The sequence below is a fragment of the Haliotis rufescens genome, unplaced genomic scaffold (assembly GCF_023055435.1).
Source record: "Haliotis rufescens isolate VD_foot unplaced genomic scaffold, xgHalRufe1.0.p SCAF_20, whole genome shotgun sequence".
NCBI lineage: Eukaryota > Metazoa > Mollusca > Gastropoda > Lepetellida > Haliotidae > Haliotis > Haliotis rufescens.
The window spans coordinates 8,451,619-8,478,480 of NW_025963891.1; the positions used below are offsets into that span (position 1 = coordinate 8,451,619).

The 26,862-nt window shown below is 42.3% G+C and overlaps 1 protein-coding gene across 1 annotated transcript; it reads left to right on the forward strand.

Moving 5' to 3' along the window:
- The first annotated feature begins 1,322 nt into the window (after positions 1–1,322).
- Positions 1,323–26,862, forward strand: LOC124133224. The gene is made up of 4 exons (XM_048400817.1): positions 1,323–1,497; positions 18,595–19,769; positions 22,150–22,415; positions 23,149–26,862. The coding sequence occupies exons 1-4, from the start codon at positions 1,486–1,488 to the stop codon at positions 23,559–23,561; spliced, it is 1,866 nt and encodes a 621-aa protein (XP_048256774.1). The 5' UTR covers positions 1,323–1,485; the 3' UTR covers positions 23,562–26,862.

The following is a 26,862-nucleotide window of genomic DNA, read 5'->3' on the forward strand; positions in this document are numbered from 1 at the left end:
AAAGTATACACTGCAAAATTAGATACGACCAAAATAAACTACGGTTATAACGAACTCGAGGGGACCCACTAATTTTTGTTCGTAATAACCGTAGTTTGTTATAAGCATACATACAGCATATATCCAACAAATGGTCGGGACTAAAAATAAGTTCGCTATATCCGTCAGTTCGTTATAAGCATGTTCGTTATAAACGTAGTTTACTGTACTACAAACGTTATCGGGGGCACGGGTGGCCCAGTCGTCTAAGGCGCCGCGATTCGCTGTGCAGAGTTGCGTCCCTTGGGCACGCCAGAAACTTATGATTGATGGTTCGAATCCCGGTTCGCCCCGATCATGTTTCTAGGTTTGTCAGCACCATACCCGTGCTCGTGGGTTTCACCGAAGTGGTAAACGTCTGAGACCTGCATCACTTCGGGCTTTCCTCCCACATTAAGCTGACACGCCGTGATATAACTGGAATACTGTTAAAAACGGCGTAAAACCAAACTCACTCACTCACTCACTACAAACGTTATCAAAACGTCACTAGACTGAATAAAGTCGCGGAAGCTCTGCAAAGTTAAGGTCCAAAACACAACAGTGATGCCCGTATCAAATACACCGCCACAGAATAACCATTTCTTGTTTGTTTCACTTTTAGCCACCATCAAACATAGGTGTATCATTTCTTTTTCCCAGCAGTATATGTGATATGTATTATATTAACAGTATATTTGATTCTCATTAGAACTAGCCATTATTGTTTAACACAAGTCCACATGCTGAGGGCATTGTCCTCAAACACAGAAGTCATAAAAAGGATTAACTGATACCACACAATAAGCCTCTTACACAGAAACTCGGCTACTGAAAACAGCACAAGGAGTTAAGTTTACTGAACATACAATCAGGGTTTATGCTTGCGACAATAAAACGCCTTTCAAACATTCCTCACCCCGCCTGACCCCAAGCCTACAAGCCAAAAGAAAAGAAAACAAACATCATCCACGCTAATCCATGATCGGCTCTGCGATCCCCCATTCCTGATTTCTACTTCTCCCGCGCTTCTATACCTTGTTTGTTTTCAATCAAGTATTTCAAACGATCGAGCGTTCCAACTGTTAAATGTAGAGGGCGATAAGCTAACATGACATGACTTTGCTTTAGCTCGGGAATCTGAAGGGATTACAATCATTTGGTATTCAAGAGCATGTTAAAAATTCGAGACGGACTTTCCTACAGGGACTGTTACCCACACAGACGGGGGCCGTGGGGTTAGTAAACGATTGACGTTTAAGAAAAAAAAAGCTTTGAAAATTTATGGAGCGACCATTTGGGAGATATTCAATAGCGCTATCGAGTGATCGATCGTTCGAACGCGGGTCGCCAAGCGCGATTGTTAGAACGCAGCAAGTATTTGAGAGCCGTCGGGTCGGTATCGCGGTAAACGACGACATTAGGTTTGGAGACGTTGGTAGGAGTAGACGTGAGAGTGGATTTAACATGGCTTTAAAGGTAAGCGAAAGTGTTGACCGGTTGTATAACCATAATGTCTTTACGGTAATATGTTTTTATATTGACTTGTGAACCTGTGATATTTAGCATGACTTTGGTCTTCGTTAATCCTGTCCTTGTCGCGTGCACGGCAGTTTAAGAGGCACAACGAGTTAGGGTTAAACGCCTATAGTTTGTATTGGAGTATGTAGAGTTTAAATGTTGCCTTGTTACAGTGAACGTGATTAATATCTGACCGAATTACATTGCATGAACTTTTATATAATTATGGGCGTTTTTTCATGGCTGATTATTTCTGTTTCATGTAACCGACATATACCGGGGGGGGGGGGGGGGGGCAAAAGATAAAGTAAACAAATAAGAAATGGTTATTCGATGGTGATGTATTTGATACGGGTATCAAACTTGCGTTTGGACCTGTTTTCAGTGTTTCGCCGACAGTGTTCAGCTTAGTGACGTTTTTATAACATGTGTTATGTTCGGTCACATCTAGTGTTCAAGCGTATACTTTATTTTGCCCGACAGTTAAGTGCAATCAGCCATAATTAACCACATATTCTCAGGAAGATTGGCACGTGTGTGTCATCTCTCTGTGCCTTGACAGACATACATGCCCTGGGTAGGCAGTTAAACATAGTTCGCTGATTTGACAGTACTATATCGCCTAGAGTAATAATAGTACTTGTATATATTTCTTATAAAGGAAGCTGTTACATGTACGTTGCCCCCAATAACAGATGGATATGTACGATAGGCGACAAGTCTGTCATGCAGACCCTGAAACAAATAACATGTGTAAATACAATGTCCGAATATATTTCTGTAAATCTAAAACAGCCCATACAAGTCTTTAATAGTGGGCAATACTGCAGTATCTGAAAATGAAGAGAGTCTCTGGGCTCATTTTTATTATATCTTATTGAGATAATTAAACAACTGTTTTTCTGGAAGATATGCTCATTTCAAAGGCTAGATGTTAGCCTAGCTAGGCTACGAACTATTATATTTAGAACGACAGCAATGCATTTCCACAAGTGCAACCATGTTGCATGAACCATCATAGTGTTCATTTCACACACACACACACACACACACACACACACACACACACACACACACACACACACACACACACACACACACACACACACACACACATGAGGCCCTAAACCATCACATCCATGTTTCAGTATAACACTAAGTGCCGGCCACGTGATGAAATGAATGTTATTATTGCCTTCATTAATACTCTACAGAAATTGAAAATCGTATATCATAAAGTGAAACTCGAGCTTCGTTATATCGAAGATGATGCAACTAATACGACACTACTTTTGTCTCGAACAGAGCACAACTTGACTACGATTTTATTCCGTTTGTGTAATGAAAATTCACTTCAACTGTTTTTGGCAAGGGTGTCCCAGTCGTCTAAGGCGACGCAAGTGTTGTGCAACTAATACGACACTACTTTTGTCTCGAACAGAGCACAACTTCACTACTATTTTATTCCGTTTGTTTAATGAAAAATCGCCCCAACTGTGTTTGGCAAGGGTGTCCCAGTCGTCAAGGCGCCGCAAGTGTTGTGCAGAGTTGCGTCCCTTTGGCATGCCAGGAACCAATGATTTGTTGTTTTGAATCCTTGTTCGCCCCTATTATGTTTCTAGGTTTCACAATACCATGTTCGTGATTTTCCCGCCACGTAGCTGACACGCCGTGATATAACTGAAATATTGTTGAAAGCGGCGTAAAACCCAACTTAATCACTCACTCCATCTGTAACATTACCATAATATTTGAAGCGCAAAATGTGAGCTATTCAGCCAAATTGAAACTAACCTCATAACTCAAGGTAGTTATACCAAAACATTAGGATATTTACCGAAGCTTTTTTTTCGATCTATGAAATAAATTTACATCATACGGATGTTAACGGCAGCTGCTCGTTCAGCTTTGAGGGTCTGGTTTATCACTGTATGTGTCGTGACTAGTAACGGCGTCATAAACCTCTGATGTATCAAGTGGCGCTGTGTTTTGTGCTGAAGTGTGTGTCTCCCGATCGAAAACCGATCAATTGCTTTGTGATGGAAACGGGCACCAACAAATCACGTGATCTTTGCAACGCAAGCCATCATTTTCACGCCGCCTGTCAAAACTGACAATGCCCGCTGTCAATGGATGGTTTGTTTATATCAGTGTATACAATCAACGTGAAATGGACACCACCTAATTGACGAGATTTGTAAAAGCTTTTATGTAGGTAGATAAAAACTGAATTAACGAAACGACTTGTGTTGTAGTGTAAGATTTAATGAGATTTTAAGGGGCAAAAGGTTTTAAATTGAAAGGTTAGTTGAATCATTTGAAACTGTTGAGTCGGTAGCGATAGGATTTAAGATTGTGTCTGCATGACATGCGCCCGCCTCAGTGGTCTAGTGGTAGAGCGTCCCACCGTAGAGCTGAAGGTCCGGGGTTCGATTCCCGGCCGCGTCATACCAAAAGACGTTAAAAGATGGTACTTGTTGTTACCCTGCCTGGCGCTCATTTGCCGGAACAGGAAATAGTCACTGGGGGCTAAGTCTGGGCTGTAGTGTGGGTGATTTAATCTGCGGATTTCTATAAAAGTGGTACTGAAAGCTTGAAGGACAAATGGAAAAAGTGCATTGAGGTGAATGGAGATTATATTGAAAAATAAAAGTGCAAAAGATATACTTGGTCTTAAATTGAAGTTGCAAAACTTATTTAACACACACACACATACACACACACACACACACACACACACACACACACACACACACACACACACACACACACACACACACACACATACATACATGCGACAACATATACAGGTACATATAAATATACATTCTACCATGAATTTGGAAATTACTCGATTCTGATTGGTCAATCAGAGATTGTCAAATCACAATAACCGCACTCTGATTGAAACTGACGGTAGGTCTATCGTCGGCCATTTTTAAATAATTATATCTGCAACTATGGGTTACAAAATGCAAAGATGCAGTTACTACAATATTCAAAGGGTGTGTGGCAATACATTTCGTGCACAAAACACTATAGAAATCTACAAAGAGAATGTATTTTAGCTTGGGGACATCAGAGAGCTTGGGTTTTGGCTCGTTTCTATATATGCGACTGTGACCTCATGACTATTATGACGTCATAAGAGTGACGAACTAAAGCTTTGCAAATTTTGCTTATTTTTCTTAAGGCGTGCCCACCTCATGTTAGCTTACAAAGTTTCCGTGCTTATATGCTTTCAATGCCTGTCCTATGTTCGAGTGAAGTATTACGGTGTAAACAAACTGCTTGAAAATATACAGAGCCATATTTTGTAAAAGGCTTTTGTCGGTGAATCTGTAATTCAGATCGATAACCCACTCAAAACATTGGACTCAACCCATGCCGCTTTACTGATTATATTTGCTTACACCACAAAGTTCGCGTTTTATTTAGTTATGGCAGATTGGAGATAAACATACTGTGTTTTCAATGTAGAGCTAGTTTAACAGCGCTAAATTTAACATTTGAAACCTCATGCTGTGCTTTCGATTCTTAATTCAATTTAGCGTGGTTAAATCTACAGGTAACCTAGCTCTACATTGAAAACACACTATGTTCATATCTCCGAAATAAATAAATTGCCGTCACACACACACACACACACACACAAATACACACACACACACACACACACACACACACACACACACACACACACACACACACACACACACACACACGCACTCGCACGCACACTAAAATACTATAAAATGCAAATTCAGATTCAAACATGACATGTCAGGCCCATAGTTCACCGGCATGATTTGTTAATAATCATATAATGTTTGTTATTTTGCTTGTTTGCTGTTTAACGCCGCACTCAGCAATATTTCAGCTATATGACGGCGGTCTGTAAATAATCGAGTCTGGACCAGACAATCCAGTGATTGACATCATGAGCATCGATCTACGCAATTGGGATACGATGACATGCATCAACCTGACCACCCGATCCCGTTTGTCGTCTCGTACGGCAAGCATAGTCGGCTTTCATTTCAAGTATCGGTTGCTGAAGACCTTTTCTTCCCCGGATCTTCACGGATCAATAATCATAATGAATACTCAAGTAAGTTTATGCGTTGTTTAGCAATTCTAAGCTGCGTTGTAAGAACACATATAATACTTTTCTCACCAATCGTATGACCCTTACTTTGGGTAGTACGTTATCACAAGTGTCCAGTGTCAGGGAAACGGTCCGCCGTCAACGCGTTTGTATGCCTACCCTATTGTTTGCAATTAATCAACATTAATGCACATTGAGAGGTGTATTTACCGAAGATAAGGCCCCCCACCAACTTACCTACTATAATCAGTGTAAATAATCTACAGCAGTGAAAGGCATAGCGAAAGCTACGTGCTCTCTGAATCTTGAGTTACTGTAGCAGTCGCGATTTACGACTTGCTTGTATAAATAAAGGGAGGTAACCGGAATCGGTTGTTATGACGCGTGACGTCGGCTCGCAAGTAAATCTCATCGTCTCTTTCAAACATCTACAACAAGACATACGCACCCTAAAACCAGCAATGATATCGATAGCTATAAATCCCTTATATAAAGAACCGCAATGACCTCTGTTGGGTGCTGACAAAACGCCCCGACTAGCAGTGATTTGAGATCACAGGGACATATTACTTACATTGGTAGTGAAATGAATGTAAATATTAGAAGCAATGTACACATATTCAATAGTTTTGTGGGATTTAAATTGAAATAAGGACTTGCGTGATAACTTTATTCAAAGCAATTGAGGTAATGGTATACGGTGAGATTGAGGAATTTAATAACAAACACCACGGGACAGAATTTGTACTCGATCTTATCTGGTGGAATAGGTTTAGCTTTCGTGTTTAAGGGACAATCCATATCAAGTTGGTGATAGGTGAATTTACTAACAGAATTGCTGTTGAACAACTTAGTTATTTCTATAATGACTGTTCACGCAGAGTAGGTACTTGAGGCACTTATCTCAAGTATTCACATTAAAATGCTTGACCCTACGAATAACACAGGCGTATTGAAGTGTCAAATTGTTATTTGAAAACTATTGGAGTGCTAACGTATAAAGTGATGACGCTTTAACATCACTATACACTGGTGGACTTGTATGCAAACAATAGTCCCCGAAATTATGTTATGTATAAGATATATAGAATACTAAACGAGCTCCCGCGTAATACCAAATTTATGAAACGAGTGAATAGTTGTGGTATCTGACAACTATTCACGAGTTTCATAAAATTGGTTTTACAGGGGAGCGAGTTTAGTATTTTATTTATTACTTGCCATTTATAACGTTTTTAGAATTATACTGTTGAGTGTGAATAGGCTGACACCTACACGGTCCACGGCATAGTCCAATTGAGTTTAACAGAATAATACTTCAAACACGTCAAAAATTGAAACGTATGAATTTAATACCATACAACGGTCCACCTTTAGAATTCACAAAATTATCGTAGGGCTAAGACTATCGCAACTCACATACTTTAACAGACAAACGACTGTCATCGCGCTACAATACGATCGCCTTGTGGAACGGGCCTTGCACCTCAAAGTTCATAATAACGTCACAATACCCGATGACGTAATTTGTGGAATTTTGTTGCATGATCCATCGGCGAAACAGTGCCATGTGACGTCAGCCTAGCAACAAGGTTGCTGGGGTCATCGAGTGTGCATAAGCTCCTCTCAGTGATCTATCAACTCAACACGCAATGTCGTTGAATAAGCCAAGGGATGTTGAGAGCTTTCAATATTTGTTCGTGAAACGTGTTCCGAGAGTACACAAGCACGCGTTTTGGTATTACACGATGTGTAATACAACTGTATGTTTATTAAACGGGTGATCTCTTCACGGGCAAGTAATAAACATGGATACCCCATTCAGACAGTATACTAACTCCGAGCCCACCAGTCCTTGTTTTATCCCCTTAATGCCGAGCGCCAGGCAGGGAATTAACAAGTACCATCCTTTAACGTCATTTTGTGTAACGCGGCCGGAGATCGAACAACCGAACCACAAGACTACGGAGGCGGTCTACGGGCCTAAAAGAGAGACTGATGGATTTTGTGTCTTGTCCGTTTTGTGGTATTACGTTCTATTTATTGACACAATTACGGTAATTGGAAAGAAATTACCTGCATTGCGGACCCGTAAAGATCCGGGTTAGAATAGGTTTTCAGCAACCCATGTTTGCCACAATAGGCTACTATGCTTGTTGTATGAGGCGACTAACGGGATCGGGTGGTCAGGATCGCTTACTTGGTTGATGCATGTCATCGTATCCCAATTGCTTGGATCGATGCTCATGATATCAGTCACTGGATTGTCTGGTCCAGACTCGATTATTTACGGACCACCGTCATATAGCTGGAACATTGCTGAGTGCGTCGTTAAACAAACAAACAAACAAGCAAACATTATTGTTTGTTTCAGTTTCTAGCCACCATCAAACATGGCAGAGTACATTCATTTTCCCGCAGTTTATATCGCGACAGTCTTTTAATAATCCTGTCTCGCTCAGACAAACCAGTTGTCGACAGCATGAGCATCGATTGACACTGCCACAGATCGAGGACGAGGCCTGGTTTCACATTCCAAGCCACCCAATCCTCTCTTAATCCACTCTCACCGACAAACATGGGTCACTAAGGGTCCCCACATATTTCTAACAAGAACTCAATCAGAAGCACATCTAACCCACGAACCGCCATGTTCGATACTTTCACTAACATCTTGTCTCTATGGAGAGTTCAGATAAGTTAAAACCGTTCATCCAGCGTACCGTGATATAACGGCATTCGTCTCTAGGCCCTATTCAACCGGAACAAACAAACAATTCAGCCCTCTGTCCCGACAGAGCCACATTCAAGTCATGGTAGTTTATTCTCAGCGACAGACAACACCAGGACGTGTGTCTCACACAACTTGTCCCCTAAAGACGACCTCGCCTGTCATTACGTTTCCCGGGTAGCGGGCGGCGACGGGCAGGCATGACAAGGAGAAACTTATCCCATAGTACGGAAGACACGCTGGGACGTCTGTCGCGCATGTTTAATACATTAGTAGTTGTGTACTGAATTAGGTTACCTTGATTTAGCATGACTATAGGAGAGTTGTTATATGCATGTATACAGTCTCAAATCTTGGTGGTGGGGGTGTGTGCACTCTATCGGAGGGACTTACACAGGTTAACAGTAAAGTGTTTTTAAATGGTATGTCTGTGTGCCCCACCCACCCCAATAACACACAAACAAAACAAGACAAACCATTATACATTTTTTGATAAAATACCAAAACAAAAAAATTCAGCCCACGAGAAGACATGTTTCAAACAGTAGTTTAATTTTGTCATTGGAGAATATATTTGTTATTGGAAAATTGAATTATATAATTAAATATTAGTTCGCTGTCTTATGCCTATAAGGCAACCTTCATGTGACAAACTAGTGAATGAGTGAATGTTGTTTTAGGCCACATTTAGCTATGTGATACTGACCCGTAAATTATCGAGTCTGGTCAAGTCAAACCAGTTGGTTATGTAACGTAACGACCCACGCCGCCAATTCACACGCTGTACGACCCGTGAAGATCCGGGTTAGAATAGGTCTTCAGCAAGCCATGCTTGTCCTCCCCTGTGAAGATCCGGTTTAGAATAGGTCTTCAGCAAGCCATGCTTGTCTCCCCCTGTGAAGATCCGGGTTAGAATAGGTCTTCAGCAATTTTAAGCCATGTTTGTCTCCCCTTGTGAAGGTCTGGGATAGAATCATTCCTCGGCAACCCGTGCTTGTTTCCCCCTGTGAAGATCCGGGTTAGAATAGGTCTTCAGCAAACCATGCTGTTCCCCCTGTGAAGATCCGGGTTAGAATAGGTCTTCAGCAAGCCATGCTTGTCTCCCCCTGTGAAGATTCGGGTTAGAATAGGTCTTCAACAACCCATGCTTGCTGTTAGAGGCGACTATGCTTGTCGTAACAGGCGACTCACAGGATCGGGTGATGAGTATCGCTGACTAGGTTGATGCATGTCATCGTATCCCAATTCCGTGAAACGATGCTCATTATATCAATCACTGCATTGTCTGAACCAGACTCGATTATTTACAGACCGCTGTCATATAGCTGGAATATTGCTGAGTGATGCGTTAAACGAACAAATCAGGTACTCAGAAGGACTTAAGGAACACCCAATATATTTTCATTTGACTGCAGTTGACTGTAATATGTCATGGCTGGTAGGTTTTGAAATTAACACACAGCCTTCCAATTGTGGCTGCTCCTTAGCTTGTTTTGAGTAGTATATATTGGTCATATGGGTGACTGTGGGTCTGGCTGGTTGGTTTAGCTTGTTTTGAGTAGTATATATTGGTCATATGGGTGACTGTGGGTCTGGCTGGGTGGTTTAGCTTGTTTTGAGTAGTATATATTGGTCATATGGGTGACTGTGGGTCTGGCTGGGTGGTTTAGCTTGTTTTGAGTAGTATATATTGGTCATATGGGTGACTGTGGGTCTGGCTGGTTGGTTTAGCTTGTTTTGAGAAGTATATATTGGTCATATGGGTGACTGTGGGTCTGGCTGGGTGGTTTAGCTTGTTTTGAGTAGTATATATTGGTCATATGGGTGACTGTGGGTCTGGCTGGGTGGTTTAGCTTGTTTTGAGTAGTATATATTGGTCATATGGGTGACTGTGGGTCTGGCTGGGTGGTTTAGCTTGTTTTGAGTAGTATATATTGGTCATATGGGTGACTGTGGGTCTGGCTGGGTGGTTTAGCATGTTTTGAGTAGTATATATTGGTCATATGGGTGACTGTGGGTCTGGCTGGTTGGTTTAGCTTGTTTTGAGTAGTATATATTGGTCATATTGGTGACTGTGGGTCTGGCTGGGTGGTTTAGCTTGTTTTGAGTAGTATATATTGGTCATATGGGTGACTGTGGGTCTGGCTGGGTGGTTTAGCTTGTTTTGAGTAGTATATATTGGTCATATGGGTGACTTTTGGTCTGCCTGGGTGGTTTAGCTTGTTTTGAGTAGTATATATTGGTCATATGGGTGACTGTGGGTCTGGCTGGTTGGTTTAGCTTGTTTTGAGTAGTATATATTGGTCATATGGGTGACTGTGGGTCTGGCTGGGTGGTTTAGCTTGTTTTGAGTAGTATATATTGGTCATATGGGTGACTGTGGGTCTGGCTGGGTGGCTTAGCTTGTTTTGAGTAGTATATATTGGTCATATGGGTGACTGTGGGTCTGGCTGGGTGGTTTAGCTTGTTTTGAGTAGTATATATTGGTCATATGGGTGACTGTGGGTCTGGCTGTGTGGTTTAGCTTGTTTTGAGTAGTATATATTGGTCATATGGGTGAGTGTGGGTCTGGCTGGGTGGTTTAGCTTGTTTTGAGTAGTATATATTGGTTATATGGGTGACTGTGGGTCTGGCTGGGTGGTTTAGCATGTTTTGAGTAGTATATATTGGTCATATGGGTGACTGTGGGTCTGGCTGGGTGGTTTAGCTTGTTTTGAGTAGTATATATTGGTCATACTGGTGACTGTGGGTCTGGCTGGGTGGTTTAGCTTGTTTTGAGTAGTATATATTGGTCATATGGGTGACTGTGGGTCTGGCTGGGTGGCTTAGCTTGTTTTGAGTAGTATATATTGGTCATATGGGTGACTGTGGGTCTGGCTGGGTGGTTTAGCTTGTTTTGAGTAGTATATATTGGTCATATGGGTGACTGTGGGTCTGGCTGTGTGGTTTAGCTTGTTTTGAGTAGTATATATTGGTCATATGGGTGAGTGTGGGTCTGGCTGGGTGGTTTAGCTTGTTTTGAGTAGTATATATTGGTTATATGGGTGACTGTGGGTCTGGCTGGGTGGTTTAGCATGTTTTGAGTAGTATATATTGGTCATATGGGTGACTGTGGGTCTGGCTGGGTGGTTTAGCTTGTTTTGAGTAGTATATATTGGTCATACTGGTGACTGTGGGTCTGGCTGGGTGGTTTAGCTTGTTTTGAGTAGTATATATTGGTCATATGGGTGACTGTGGATCTGGCTGGTTGGTTTAGCTTGTTTTGAGTAGTATATATTGGTCATATGGGTGACTGTGGGTCTGGCTGGTTGGTTTAGCTTGTTTTGAGTAGTATATATTGGTCATATGGGTGACTGTGGGTCTGGCTGGTTGGTTTAGCTTGTTTTGAGTAGTATATATTGGTCATATGGGTGACTGTGGGTCTGGCTGGTTGGTTTAGCTTGTTTTGAGTAGTATATATTGGTCATATGGGTGACTGTGGGTCTGGCTGGTTGGTTTAGCTTGTTTTGAGTAGTATATATTGGTCATATGGGTGACTGTGGGTCTGGCTGGGTGGTTTAGCTTGTTTTGAGTAGTATATATTGGTCATATGGATGACTGTGGGTCTGGCTGGTTGGTTTAGCTTGTTTTGAGTAGTATATATTGGTCATATGGGTGACTGTGGGTCTGGCTGGTTGGTTTAGCTTGTTTTGAGTAGTATATATTGGTCATATGGGTGACTGTGGGTCTGGCTGGGTGGTTTAGCTTGTTTTGAGTAGTATATATTGGTCATATGGGTGACTGTGGGTCTGGCTGGGTGGTTTAGCTTGTTTTGAGTAGTATATATTGGTCATATGGGTGACTGTGGGTCTGGCTGGTTGGTTTAGCTTGTTTTGAGTAGTATATATTGGTCATATGGGTGGCCCAGTCGTCTGAGGCGCCGCTATTCGCTGTGCAGAGTTGCTTCCCTTGGGCACGCCAGAAACCTATGATTGTGCCTACGAATCCCGGTTCGCCCCGATTATGTTTCTAGGTTTGTCAGCACCATACCCGTGCTCGTGGGTTTCACCGAAGTGGTAAACGTCAGAGACCTGCATCACTTCGGGCTTTCCTCCCACATTAAGCTGACACGCCGCGTTATAACTGGAATACTGTTAAAAGCGGCGTTAAACCCAACTCACTCACTGGTCAAGGAATACCAATCCAACTCTACAAATACCCCTCCCTTCCAACCTTCCTGTGCTTGAGAGAATTTTCTGTCAGGTTTGTAATCCTGTGGTCACTGCGTTCCCTTGCCAGATGTCAATGTCACAACTCACGCGGTAATTAATCAAACATGTGAAGTGCGTGCTGGAGTCACACATGTGTTGACGTGAAATCCATGCCATCGACCCCAAATCTGCATCCACACAATTAATGAGCGCAATTAGTAGTAGCGTGGTCTACTCCCTTACGTTCAACGACATGGTGAAATGTAATAGGTTTGTACTACCACTGTCATAGCAACGTGCATGCAAGTGTCTCTCTCTCTCCGCCAGACAGGGTAACACGTCTTCGACCGACCCACCTTCCACCCATTCGGGATCTCCACCCTCCGGGCACATGAAACAGAACAAAAAAGTCTTATAAGAGGCCTTTGCGTTCGCCCCCACGTATCTTGATATTGTTAGCAGTTTCATGCATATTATTACTGCAGTAAAGTGAGTGATTTGGGTTTGACGCCGCTTTTAACAGTATTCCAGTTATATCGCAGCGTGTCAGCTTAATGTGGGAGGAAAGCTCGAAGTGATGCAGGTCTCAGACGTTTACCACTTCGCTGAAACCCACGAGCACGGCTATGGTGCTGACAAACCTAGAAACATAATCGGAGCGAACCGGGATTCGAACCCACAATCACAGGGTTCTGGCGTGCCCAAGGGACGCAACTCTGCACAGCGAATCACGGCGCCTTAGACGACTGGGCCACCCGTGACCCCCTAACTGCAGAAGAAGCCAACACATTTCGATTCATGAATAATATATACATGTATGTTTGAAATATGTTAACATGTGTGGGGACATTTTGCGAAGGATTATATATAATGATGTAGCCTAGTGGTTAAAGCGTTCGCTCGTCACCTGGAAGGCACAGGTTCGATTCCTTACGTATGTACTAGTATAAGATTTGTGAATTCCAATTTTGGTGTCGCCTGTGATATGACTGGAGTACTACTCAAACCAGCGAACCATATTTACTCTTTCAGGGGACCGCCTCCGTGGTCTAGTGGTAGAGCGTCCGCCCGGCCGCCCGGGTTCGATGCCCGGCCACGTCATACCAAAAGATTGTACTTGTTGGTACCCTGTCTTGCGCTCGGCATTAAGGGCCTAAAACAAGGACTGGTGGGCTCGGAGTCAGTATACTGTGTCTGAGTGGGGTATTCATGTTAAACTTGGGCATGGTATCTCAGTGTGCTAGCACTATAAATCGGCATCAGTCCGGACAAGTACAAGCAGCCACACACACACACAAGTGCATGCACGTCGCTATATAAGTGCAATAATCTTGGACACGACGTTAAACACCATTTCACCTCACCACTCTTTCAGGTCGGCTGTGCTTGTCGTAAGAGGCGACTGAGAGGATCGGATGGTCAGACTTGGTGACTTGGTTGATTCGTGTCATCAATACCTGGATTGTCTGGTCCATATTTACAGACTACCGCCATATCGCTGGAATATTGCTGAGTTCGGCGTTAAACAACAAACAAACGTCAATGTCACAATGGCGTCTTCCGTTAGAAGGAGTAGGGTCGGCAAAACCCGCAACAAGTTTGAATTATAGGTGTTTCAAACAAAACATTCCGAGTATATTAATAAAAGATTTGTGAGTAGTCTAATTGTAGAAAACCATGGCTACCCTAAATGAAAAGACACAATAACACTCGTGTGCCCTGATAACAATGACGAGATCCTGACTAAATAAGCATTAGGTCGAGGAAGTTCATTATATTGCAATTACATTACTGGACTCAATTAAAAACGTTTGTTGTATTTTTATGGAGGTATGTTTTCGTTATAACTGTCACCGGAGGGTAACAACCGTAGCTAAAGTGGTTGTTTACAGCAAACCAATAAACAATATCGAATAGCGGTGGGTATGTTGATATCGAGTGTTGTCAATATCAGGTCATTAATCACGCTCCTGGGTGTCAGTCTGTCAATAACCGCGCTGAAATTAACACCAATCTTCCATGTATTGACAGCAACCTGTCAAAGCGGTATTGTGTTGGTTAGCATATTTCTGACGTCTTGTAAACGCAATGTATTTGGTGGACTTGAAGATGTAAATATTTTGGCTTCAAGTTATAAGACGACAAGCTTTGTACAAATTATTTAGATGTTGTAAATGTAAGAAACTTTACCACTTTAAAAATGAAATTGCAAAAAATAAAAACACAAGTTCAACTTCAATCAACACAAAACACATCGTCCAAACACAACAATGCTCTATGCAGAAAGTGATACACGTCCACAACACGTTCTGTTTTGTAAAACATGCGGGAAAGTGAAAAACACGTGCGCTTTGGCAGCCGAAACTACACGTGTAAGGGTACATCAAAGATACGGACTGCATGTCAAACACTCACGACGATAAAAAACAAAAACAACCACAGAAATGCCTCGATTGACACCCGAACAACGCAGATGCTGTTTTTTTAAAATATTGATTTCGTTCAGATTTTGAACTTTTCAATACATTTTACTTCATGCATCTATCTTTTTTGTGTTTTTAAACTAGAGTGATTTAAAACTATGGTGAAGTCGGTATGGGTGGTTAGTTTTATTCCGCAGTTGGTAATATTCCTACCATACCAAGACGGTGGGACACCAGAAATTGGATTAACATGTTACATGCACCAAGATTGCAATAAAATCAACTATTTATTTATTCACTGTACGAATGGCCAAATATCTTTTACTAAAATTCCACATTTGGACATAACATGATACAATCCTAAGACTAATTCTTGAACAGACGTGAACAGAAATCGGTCATATGCAATATGTTCCAATGTACCCGGAAGTAGCCAGCTGTTACTGACGAGTGTGTGTGATGTACACTCATGAACACGGAAGTACTCGTCGTGATAGTTATAATGGGCGAAACGGGCGTCGGTCCACACACGGTCCTTAGACGGTTGAATGTTCATCAAAGCATCACATACATCCGGTCTCATTAGAGTCAGATCTAGGTTCTCGCTGCCGCTAAACGAAGATCTGAGGACATCCTACTATGGGTCACGTCAGAACGACCTTTCGCGAACTTTGACCGACCACTGATACACAACTGTTATACATTTCTAAATAAAATTTATATTAAATCCTGTTTACAGTAAATATGAAATCGTGTCCTAGCTACATTGACAATATATATTTTTGTTGTATCTGTTAGACGAGGAGCATGAATAAATATCTGTTCTGTTCTGATGTTCTGTTATGACTAACAAGAAGCCGACATCAGCCAATTAGAAAGCAGCTTTCTCGAGCTTCATGGCACTCGTTTCAACCTGGCGACTTCCATTTCAGACTACCCTTGAAAAATATGTTGACAGTTCTCGATTAACATTTTGAAAACTGAACAAGCGAACAATCAGGAATGTCTAATATATTGTAGAGATTGTATAGCAGTGGTTCCCACGTACTGTGCAACGCCTCCTCCGTTCAAATGTTTATCCCACCGAAGGGAGAGAGAGAGACGATAATTTTGACGGAATCAGTCGTACGGGCCGTAACTGTCGTTCGGAATACCCCGTATTAACGTTTTCGAGGTTGCATGATTAGAAAACACATTCGCTTTGATTGGTCGGATGAAACGTCGTTCTGACGTGACCCATAATGGGATGTCCTCAGATATTTGCTTAGCGATAGCAAGAACTAAGATCCGATTTAAATGAGATTGTTAGACTGACGTATGTCCGTGTCACAACAATCACGGGTTAAAGATCGCTGTGTGTACGTACATGTTGGAGGCCCTGGTTCCGTCTGATCTGCGTACCGTAGAGGAACAAATGTAGCCAGTTACAGTCAAGTCGTGCACAGGTTAAAGGGCAAGTTCACACGGAAATGAACCTAATTTTCTTGTACTTTTTCCACAATAAAAGTGTTAACCTAGAAGTGTCATAGACAAAAATATAAAAATATCACAATTAATTAACATATGTTTTGCATTAAAACGATTTATATTTTTCACATTTACCAAGTGTTCTATTTCCATAACAAAAACACCATGGCTTATGCCCCTTGCAATATGACGTCATTGGTGCCAATTGATAAACATTATGACGTCATCATGCTTTGTTAGAGCCGCTTCACGTGGTGTAGGTATAGGTGTGTGATTCTAGCGTCTCAGATGCCAGCCAGCATAGTGTTATGCTGAGTCACCACTGCGCCGGAGTGTGTCGTAGGCCATGTTGTTTTACCGCAAACTTGTACTTGATATCTTTTGCGTTCAGAATAGACAGGGACCCAGTTGAATTGGCACCAATTACGTCATAATCTAAGGGGGATAACTCAGGCCTGTTTAGCTCGAAAAACGAAGGCCTCATAACGGCATATCATTTTCACACAATTGTGAGCTTCCTACTTTCACTGTGAAAAAAATGAGTGTACATTTTCAAACACAGATACTAACTAATTCTAAAATTGCGTTTTGTTTAGAAAAAGAAAGAAAGTGATTTTTGCGTGTACACTTCCCCTTTAAGAACCCACCTTTCATTGTGTATATCAACCAAGCAGTTCACGATTTCCCTGTTTACACAGAGATAATGCTGAGTTTCATGTGCTCAGTGTTACCAAATCCTGGAGCAAAGTGACCCTTTTAAACTGACCTGCAATATGGCACGAACTGGGATTTGACTACAAGGAAAATTACGTACCCCCAAAACAGCTGATGATTGTTATTAAGTCCTTTTGTAACATTATTTCAACACAGTGGTTCTATATCGATGAACAAGCAGATAAACTAAGTTTTAATTCTCATAGGAATTCTTTTCAGAATACATCACGAAATGTCATCGATTTAATATTGTAACTTGTATTTTCGTATTTACAATCCTTATCCATTAACGTGGATACATGGATACCCGTCTAAAAGTACGCCAGGTTTCAGATTAACAATAAAAGCGTATCGATCTGATCAGCGTCTGAAATCCCAAGATAACTTAAATAAACCGATATCCAAATGAAGCCATGCTATTGTTTGTTGCCTTGTAGATTCTGCCCCATGTGGTCCTTACAGCCAGGGAGACGTGGCACGGGCGGGTAGCGTCAAGAATCCCAGTATCCAGTCCAGGAATCTCACGCTGGTTAGGCTGTAGTGAAAGGGATATTCGTTTGTGTAAATATCACCTAATTAAAACAGCAGATGTGTAGCACACCGAAATGACATGCTGCTTCTCAGCGTTTTGTTTTGTTTTGGGAATTGATCGAAAACTGGAACGAAATAAAATAAATCAAGTGACTTGTAAATAATTAAACTTTGTTTTATCAATCCCGAGGGAGCGTTTGTGACGGCTGTCGCTTTTGTCTGGGGAATGTGTTGAAGTGGTAGCTTGCCTCACCTGCCTCAAGAGTCTGCTACAATCAATGAGAAAACATTAACGTTGGATTATTAGCGAGCAGTTCCTTCATACAGCCTTGTATCATTTTATTAAGGCTAAGTAATAGATAAAGGACCACTGACAGTGCATAAATGTTCTCCATCCGAAAACAATAAAGGATGAAGCCATGCATTACTTTCGTGATGCAGGACCTTTATATGTGATAAAACTTCCTCAATCTACTTAACGCGGCTAATTGTCCCAGTGCGCAGGGATCACACACTCAACACGCCGTCTGTAAAAACTACTGTAGACAATACGTTATCAAACTACAAAGGTATACTACGTGATCAAATAGCGATCATGTCACACAAAAGTGTAGTGCTAATGACATATACAGTGACTTCGTATTAGCGTCGAACCGTGAAGATCCGATCTTCAGCAACTCATTAGAGGCGACTAACGGGATCGGGCGGTCAGGCTCGCTGACTTGGTTGATGCATGTCGTATCAAAATTGTGTAGATCGATGCTCATGATGTCAATCACTGGATTGTCTGGTCCAAACACGATTATTTACAGACCGCGGTCATAAAGCTGGACTATTGCTGAGTGTTGTGGTCAACTCAGTAGCATCTCATTATTTGTAATTCTGTTGTAGTTGCGGCCGGTGCTTGACCACCGAATGCCGACGTTGGCGACCAAAGCAGCGTTCATGATGCCCGTGGGGGACGTGTCAGCTCAACAGAAGAAGAGGAACGCGCTGCACCAACTCGAAACCTGTCCACCCAGGTGTCTTAAAGAGGTTCGGCAACTCCTCACAATGGAGATCAAACACATCCACAGATGCCTGTCCAGATTAGAGAGGTCATACTATGGCGGGAGACGGACAGTCCACCAGGAGGTTGAGAAGATTATATATCCCATCAAGACAGTCATGAAATCTGCCCTCATCTTCGAGTGCAATTCCTCCTCCAACGTGGAAGATGTCAAACGTCAGTCCAGTGTTCCCGAGTTCAAGGGCACGGCTGAAAACGTCCAGCTCTTCCGGGACGTGTACGCCAAGGTGAAGAGTTATCTTCCCGACAAGATCAGCGAGGTGACCAACTCGTGCCATAAGCTGTCTGAGTTGCTAAGTAAGTACTGTGTGACCTTTTATGAGCCTAACTCCGAGAAAGATGGATACCTGGAAACTGCAGCTCACTATCAGGAACAGATTGAATCCTGGACTTCAAACATTGAATCAAGTTTGACAAGCGCCAAAGAGGTTTTCAGACGGTTCAAAGGGAGAGGGGTCACAACCTCCCATCTCACTCCACCCGTGGCAAATTTCGTTGCTAAGCATAATCTCCATAAAGTCCTTTTCCTTGTTATCTTCGCAGATGCCTGTACGAACATAAGAAACGCTTTGAGTCTGATGACATCATGGTTGAAAACTGATGAAACCTATTCGGGGTTTCTCAAAATTGACTTAATTGATTTAGAGACTGTAAAGGAAGAAAAGATCAAAGCTTTGAGGGATTCAAGGTCCAAGTATCATTCACTCACCTTCAAACTCAGCCAGTCAGAACTGGAATATTCAAAAGCGGAAACGGAAGTGGTGAACCTGCGCGAGCGGAGAGACAACTTGTTCCGAGAAGAGGAGCATCTTGAGAAGCAAGTCAATGACACCGAGCTGGAGATTGAGTTTAAGCAGTACCGGAGGGAAAGTTTTAAGATTGTGTTAGATGACAGTCACCCCGAGGTGTCGGCGGAGACCTATGAGGCCCTGACAGAGGACCTGAAGAACCTGAAAGAGAGACTGCCAGGGCTACAACGACAACTGGCTACTGTCAGGTAGGAATAACTGATTTCTGACCATGGTCATAAACATGGAGGCTCAGTTGGAGTTTTGGATACAATTTGTGTTAGTCCACACATTCACGTACGTGTATCTGCGCATGTCGATGTCACTTGAGATAAGAGAAATGTCCAAAGCCTCGTTCCACATCGTAGCGCTGAAGTAACTCCCATACTTTAAAACAGACCTACGACTGTCGTAGCGCTATGGTGATCGTAACTGCCATACTTCAACATAGGCTTACGACTGCCGTAGCGCTATAGTGATCGTAACTGCCATACTTCAACATTGGCTTACGACTGTCGTAGCGCTATAGTGATCGTAACTGCCATACTTCAACTTTGGCTTACGACTGTCGTAGCGCTATGGTGATCGTAACTCCAATACTTTAACATAGACTTACGATTGTCTTAGCGCTACGGCCGCTTGTGGAACAGTGCCCAGGGTGCCGTTGTACAAAGCGATCTTAGCTCTAAGGTGACAGTAACTCCCATACAGTATGTTATCCATGCATTGTTGTCTTCTCAGTCGCGATTTTGGAAAACGAAATAATTTTAGAATAACTGTGCTTAGCGTTATAATTTTAACAGCACGGCACCGAACAAAACAGCAGGCTGCGCATCTGAGAAGTTAAATCACACACCTGTACCTACACCACGTGAAACGGGTCTAATAAAGTCTTATGACGTCATTCCTTTATCGCTTGGCACAATGACGTCATATTGCAAGGGGCATAAGCCATGGTGTGTTTATTATGGAAATAGAACACTCCGTAAATGTAAAAAATATGAACCGATTTTATGAATAACATAAATTAGATACTTGTGATATTTTTAATGTTTTGCCTCTGAAACTACTAGGTAAATACTTTTCATGATGAAAAAGTACAAGAAAAATAGGTTTATTTTCGTGTGAACTTGCCCTTTAATATAGGCTTACAGCAGTCGTAGCGCTGAGGTTGTTCAGTACAACGGGCCCCAGGGCTTTAAGATCACGACATCAACATCTGTGTACAGTAATAAGTGTAGGCCGGACAGGTTCAGTTTTATGTTTTTAGCTGGTCAGTATCATGTTAATGCTTAAACAGTAGTCATATGTACTATGGCTACTGGTTCTTCGGCTCGACCCTTTTAATTCTCCTGCACTCGGGCATGGTTTATCCTTCCAGTTAGGAACGCTAATTAATAATACCATAAATCTCTCGAAGTATAACGCCAAAGGGACGACTTTTAGGTGAGGTGAAATAGGGTTTAACGTCGCGTCCAAGATTATTGCACTTATATAGCGACGTGCATGCAAGTGTATGTGTGTGTATGTGGCTGCTTGTACTAGTCCGGACTGATGCCGATTTATACTGCTAGCTCACTGAGATACCATGCCGCAGTTTAACATGAATACCCCACTCAGACACAGTATACTGACTCCGAGCCGACCAGTCCTTGTTTTAGCCCCAGGGTAGCAACAAGTACCATCTTTTAACGTCTTTTGGTATGACGCGGTCGGGGATCGAACCCCGGACCTTCCGCTCTCCGGGCGGACGCTCTACCATTAGACAACGGGGGCGGTCCACGGCTTTTAGGTCCAGTATCAAAAGGAAGACCAATGCAACGAAATCCCTTTTGATAGGCAACTAATTCACTTAAAGCAGAAAAAACGCCTAAACTCGAGTCTGGAGTGTTGGTGAATGAGTTTGGTTTAACGCCTCTTTGAACAGTTTCAATTCTAGCAAGAATTAACCACTTTGGTTAAACCCACGAGGACGATATAGGGCTGACAGATTATGATCAGAAACGGGTCGAATCTGGGTTTTGTAGCACGGCAAAGGGACATATGTTTACACCTTGAACAGCAACGTCGTAGACCACTGTACCATCGTCTCCCCTGCTGAACAACTGTTGACACAAAGAATTGATAAGCACCTTCCTAAAGCAAGGGAGTTAACTGACTATAACAATCATATTTCCATCCTTGGCTGGAATTATGGAGTTAAATTTTGGCTGGACTAATGAGTCTAGGCATAGTCCAATCAAAATCGCGTAACGAAATCGACATCCTGTTCGTAAACTGTCGTGCAGATTTCGGTCAATTGCAGGATTTGCGAAATCCAAATCCAGATATTTTCCAAATCCTTCATGTTTTTAATCAAGTTGCTCACGTGATTTGATGCACTTCGCGAAGTAAGACCCATTTTATCAATATAGATTTCAACTATCGATCAGATCGTCTTGACTGTGCGCCACCATTTTGTTTGGTTCAAAAGCTACGATCGAGCCCAGAAATTCCAGCAACGTTCGGAAAGGGAAACTGGACTTTTACAGTCAGTTAACACCCTTGCTTCGGGAAGCTGGTAATAAGAGACTTACCCTCTACTTGCAGGTACAAGTTGACATGGGTGGAGGAGAAAACCCACCAACAGGAGAAGATAGGAGAAGAGATACAGCTGGTGCAGAAGGAGCTCCTGCAGGCGGGGGAAGAGAGGGGAAGAAAGGAGAAGGAGTACCTGGAGGTGGAGAAGAGTCTGAAGCTGGCAAGGCGGATCCTGCTGTGTAAGACGAGCAATGACGCCGTGGAGAAGATCTACTACAGTATTCCCGTACACGCCAGGAACAGCCGGCCCGTTGGGGTCCCAGCCAAGGCAGCCAGTAGGTGGCGTTACATCTGTTTGTTATTTTATGCCGCAGGCAGCAATATTACGGCCGTATCAGTGTGGCCTGTAAATAACCGAGTCTGGATCAGACAAATTAGTAATCGATATTACGAGCAATTGGCAATGTCGTCGGGGTACGATGACAAGCATTCAACCAAGTCACTGATCCTGACCACATGATGTTCTTTGGTCGGCTCAGACAAACAGCATGGTACACTTTCGACCTCTTCTGACCCATGGAGTCGCGATCTTACACATGTACTGTTATTGCAGGAGTGTCAGGCGGCTGGGTAACATGCAAGTCAGCATATAACGAAATTGTATACATTTTAAAAAAAACATTTAAATCGCCCGGATTAACAAATCAAATTTGTATGTAATAATATATCTGAAGGCAGGGGTTCATGTGAGCAAGGTCAACGTCTCATAAAAAAATAATCCAAGCTAGTTCGTCATTTTCTGAAGTCGATATTTCGGGGGATGAGATATGGAGCCCGGTACTATTACAGCGGGACACACAAAAAACGAGTTTTCAACAGGACACACAAAAAACGAGTTTTCAAATGTTGGTCCTATTTTGGGAATCGAAACCGGGTCTTTAAGAACCCAAATGGAAGCTTTAGAAGGGATGGCCTAATGTCATTATGATAAAAAAAATATATAATATATTTGGATGAAATGTTCAGTTTGAATAATGAATGTTGACTTATAATGACTTATTCTTCCAGCACCTCTCGACAAAGCCTGCAAGGTGATTTCAAGGACAATAGAGCGAGACTGGGTACACGTCTACAGGAATTTACCCTTCTTTCCCAAACGCGGCGCGGAGACAATAGAGCGCGACATCGGCGAACTGAGCACGACAGGTGCAAGAGGTACTCTGATTGTTGTCGCCCGGCGAGCGCTGGACCGATGGCGGCGTTATCACACACGGGCCATGGTGGACGACCTCAAGATGGCGTTGAGGAAGGTCAGGAGGTTAGATGTCGTCAAGGCGATCGAGGTCGAACTGAATCCGCCTGTGAAGGAAGAGGAGGAGGATGACATGGATGAAAAGGTGCCCCCTGTTCCTCCGGAACTGTTGCCGTTCTATGAACTTGGGGAGCGGTATGATCAACTCAGGGCTATGAACCGGATGTGAGGAGATAGACCTGTTGCCATTCTATGAACTTGGCAGAGGTATGACCAACTCAGGACTATGGACATGTTGTAAACAGATGGAAAGGTTATATAGTGGAGTGAGCGAGGAAATGAATTTCGTTGGTGCGTTAAGTATTATTCCAATAACATCCCGACATGTTTGTTTGTGATTTAAGGCCAAACTCAGCAAAAGTCCATCTATATGACGGTGGTCTGTAAATAATCGAATCTGGACAAGACAATCCAGTGATTAACATCATGAGCACCGATCCACGCAATGGGGATACGATGACATGCATCAACCAAGTCAGCGAGCCTGACCATCCTCTAACATGCGTCTGTACTACTGAAAAGAAGTAAAAGAACACCCGATTATTTCATATCACCATAGTCAATCAGTCATGTCATGTAATGCTATAGTAAAAGGAAATAATCGGTTGTTCTCAAAATTCTTTTGAGTAGTATTTTTTACCCTCAAATGTCCAGTTTCTTCTTGGTTGTCTCCTCCATGGAGTTCCCATATCCCCATTGTCCACAGTTCCATGCCATTCATGCAACGCAGTGGAATTCCATGTTGGTACAAGTTCTGAGTTACAAAGGGGGAATATATAAATACGGTATTTCCTAGCTCTCACGCGATACTTGGTCTATATCTTCACACACAGAGGTGTATTGTGTGGCGACAGCGAGTGATAAGCGAGAGAACAAGGATCTAGCCACAACAAATACAACATCGGATATAATATCAAAGATATCAAAGATTCCTTCTGAGGCATATTTACCAACTTATTAAAAGAAATGGTTCTTGTTCAGATATACTTTCCTGACTATTTTAGTCGGCCAAGTCGGCGAGCCTGACCACCAGATCCCATTAATCGCCCCTTACGACACGCATAGTCACCTATTCTAAGCCGGATCTTCACGGGTGAAATGTTCACGTACCATCAAGGGCTGTGCTGCTTAGAAATAGATCAGTTGGTTCGTTTATGGGTGAGTGACTCCATGAGCAGAATGCGGCTTCTCTCATTGTCCCCATGTGAAAATCGAACCTGAATTTTCGGCGGGATAAGCAAACAATTAAATCACTTCGCTACCGATTCTGTAGAATCCTGCCCAGGTGATAAGCAAACAACAAATCACTTGGCTACCGATGCTGTAGAATCCTGCCTATGTGAGTGCATATTGATATTTTAAATGAGAATATGTGAAGAACCGGGTTCAGTAACCCATTTTTACCGTAAAAGAACTAACAGATCGGGTGGTCTGGCGCGCTGACTTGGTTGAAGCATGTCATCGAACCCCATTTGCGTAGATCGAGGATCATGACATTAGTCTCTGGGGTGTCTGGTACAGACTGTGTCATATAACTGTAATATTGCTGGGTGTGACGTTAAACAACAAACAAACGAATCAAACCAATCTAAGGTTGTTTCTTGAAGGAGGTTGTCAATCGGATTAAATAACGATCAAATTGACTCTAGGTTGCTTTGTGCTGACAGCCCCAGGTCAGTGACTTGAAGTATCGCGGTAAGTTGAATAAGAAGTTTTGACCTTAGTGAATATGCAAAATGCCATGCAAAGGTCGTTATAGCAGAATTCACAGTTGTTGTTGTTGACAAAGGCGATCACAAAACATAGTCGAGATCATCCTCGAATATCGAGTATTTATATCTCCATTCTATTACCGTATTCGACGTAATAAGCGCCCCGCTCTATTAAGCGCCCACGGCGATATTTGCTAATATATTGGCTTGTGAACAACCCCAATTAGCATCCTTTCCGATTGATCAATGGACAAATGACTTACTTATTCGCATACAATACGCACTCGTGTGTTATATGCACCTATAATTATGGGCAATTAAATTCTGGAATAATATATGTCTATATAAACATTTCAGGCTGTCAGCATAAACCACGGAATTTACCTTTCAACTCTGTATTTTTTCACTAAAATACTCTCCTAATAAGAGCCCCCTATTTCTAATTTTGAGGGCGCCCTGGGCGCTTATTACGTCGAATACGGTAACATAAATTCGCGAACCGATTCGCAAGCCCAGCTTCGTGCGAATGACACGACGTTAGATATAATTATCACGTGCAGTAATACAAACGACATTTCGATTGCTTCGGAACGAAAATATATTTTGTACCAATTTTTATCGAAAGTTAGCATGCATTTTCTTGGCATTCACAGTGAGCTTTTTTACGGTTGGTCTGCTTTTCGAGACTGTCCGTAATAACGAGGTGACACTTCACCGAAGACGTTGCCAGTGATGTTGTTTACCTGTACCGGACGAAGCATCCAGCTGACTTTCTGCCCTTTCGTGTCTAAGCTGGTAGTACAAGGCGATCCCCATGGTTATGCACAGTGGTAGACTCTGCTGGAGACTTTTGTCTTAGCCTTATTGACATCGATATTAATAATTGCAGTGTTTCGGGATAATTTAGCATTGGTACCTTTTGGTTTAGATCGCCATATTTTGGACTTCGATATTCCCTTTTTTTGTATTTTGTACTTGCCGAGCTTTGTCACAAACTCTGCGTTACAATCATCATAAGTACCTATCCATGTTCCGTGTAGATTTTTACATTGTCTTTTGTAATACCATAAAAAATTGATCGATTTTAGATCATGATTGTTTCAAGTGTGTTTTCGGGAGGCAATGTATGAGCGGGTGAGATGTGTTTTATGCCGCTTTAACAATATTCCCGTTATAACACGGTGTGATAGCTTAAAGGGGAAATCCCGAAATTATACAGATCTAAGACACATCTTAAAGTTTCTTAATGTGGTTCTTATTACGCTCGTCATCGAATCCAAATTGTGTAGATGGATGCTCTTGATGTTAATCACTGGATTGTCTGGTCCAGACTCCATCGTTTACAGACCGCCGTCATATAGCTGGAATATTGCTGAGTGCGGCGTTAAAAACAAACAAACAAACAAAACGTGTAGGCATCAATGGAATACTGTAAGGGATTTTGCATTAAACAGCTACAAAATACACTTTTTTTTGTCAGTTGACGTGTCTCTTTCAGAAGTCAATACATATTAGCAGTTGTCTCTCTTTGGTGATTAGTAGACGCAACGGTAGATCTCCAGTATTGCTTGTTTACCTTGAAAATCAGTCTCCAGCGTGTAGCTTGTAGGCATTGTGATGAATGTTAAAGTGTGTACATAAGATATTTATTTATTGATATGTATAAAAGTACTCTAACGCAGAAGGTATACTCTGCTTATATATATTGTTAACATCATGTAATATTGTTGCATGAATAAATTGAACTGCTGAGATATT

Coding starts and splice junctions, on each gene's coding strand:
- LOC124133224 (XM_048400817.1), top strand. Junction 19,770..22,149: donor CGACAACTGGCTACTGTCAG/GTAGGAATAACT, acceptor CTCTACTTGCAG/GTACAAGTTGACATGGGTGG. Junction 22,416..23,148: donor GGTCCCAGCCAAGGCAGCCA/GTAGGTGGCGTT, acceptor TTATTCTTCCAG/CACCTCTCGACAAAGCCTGC.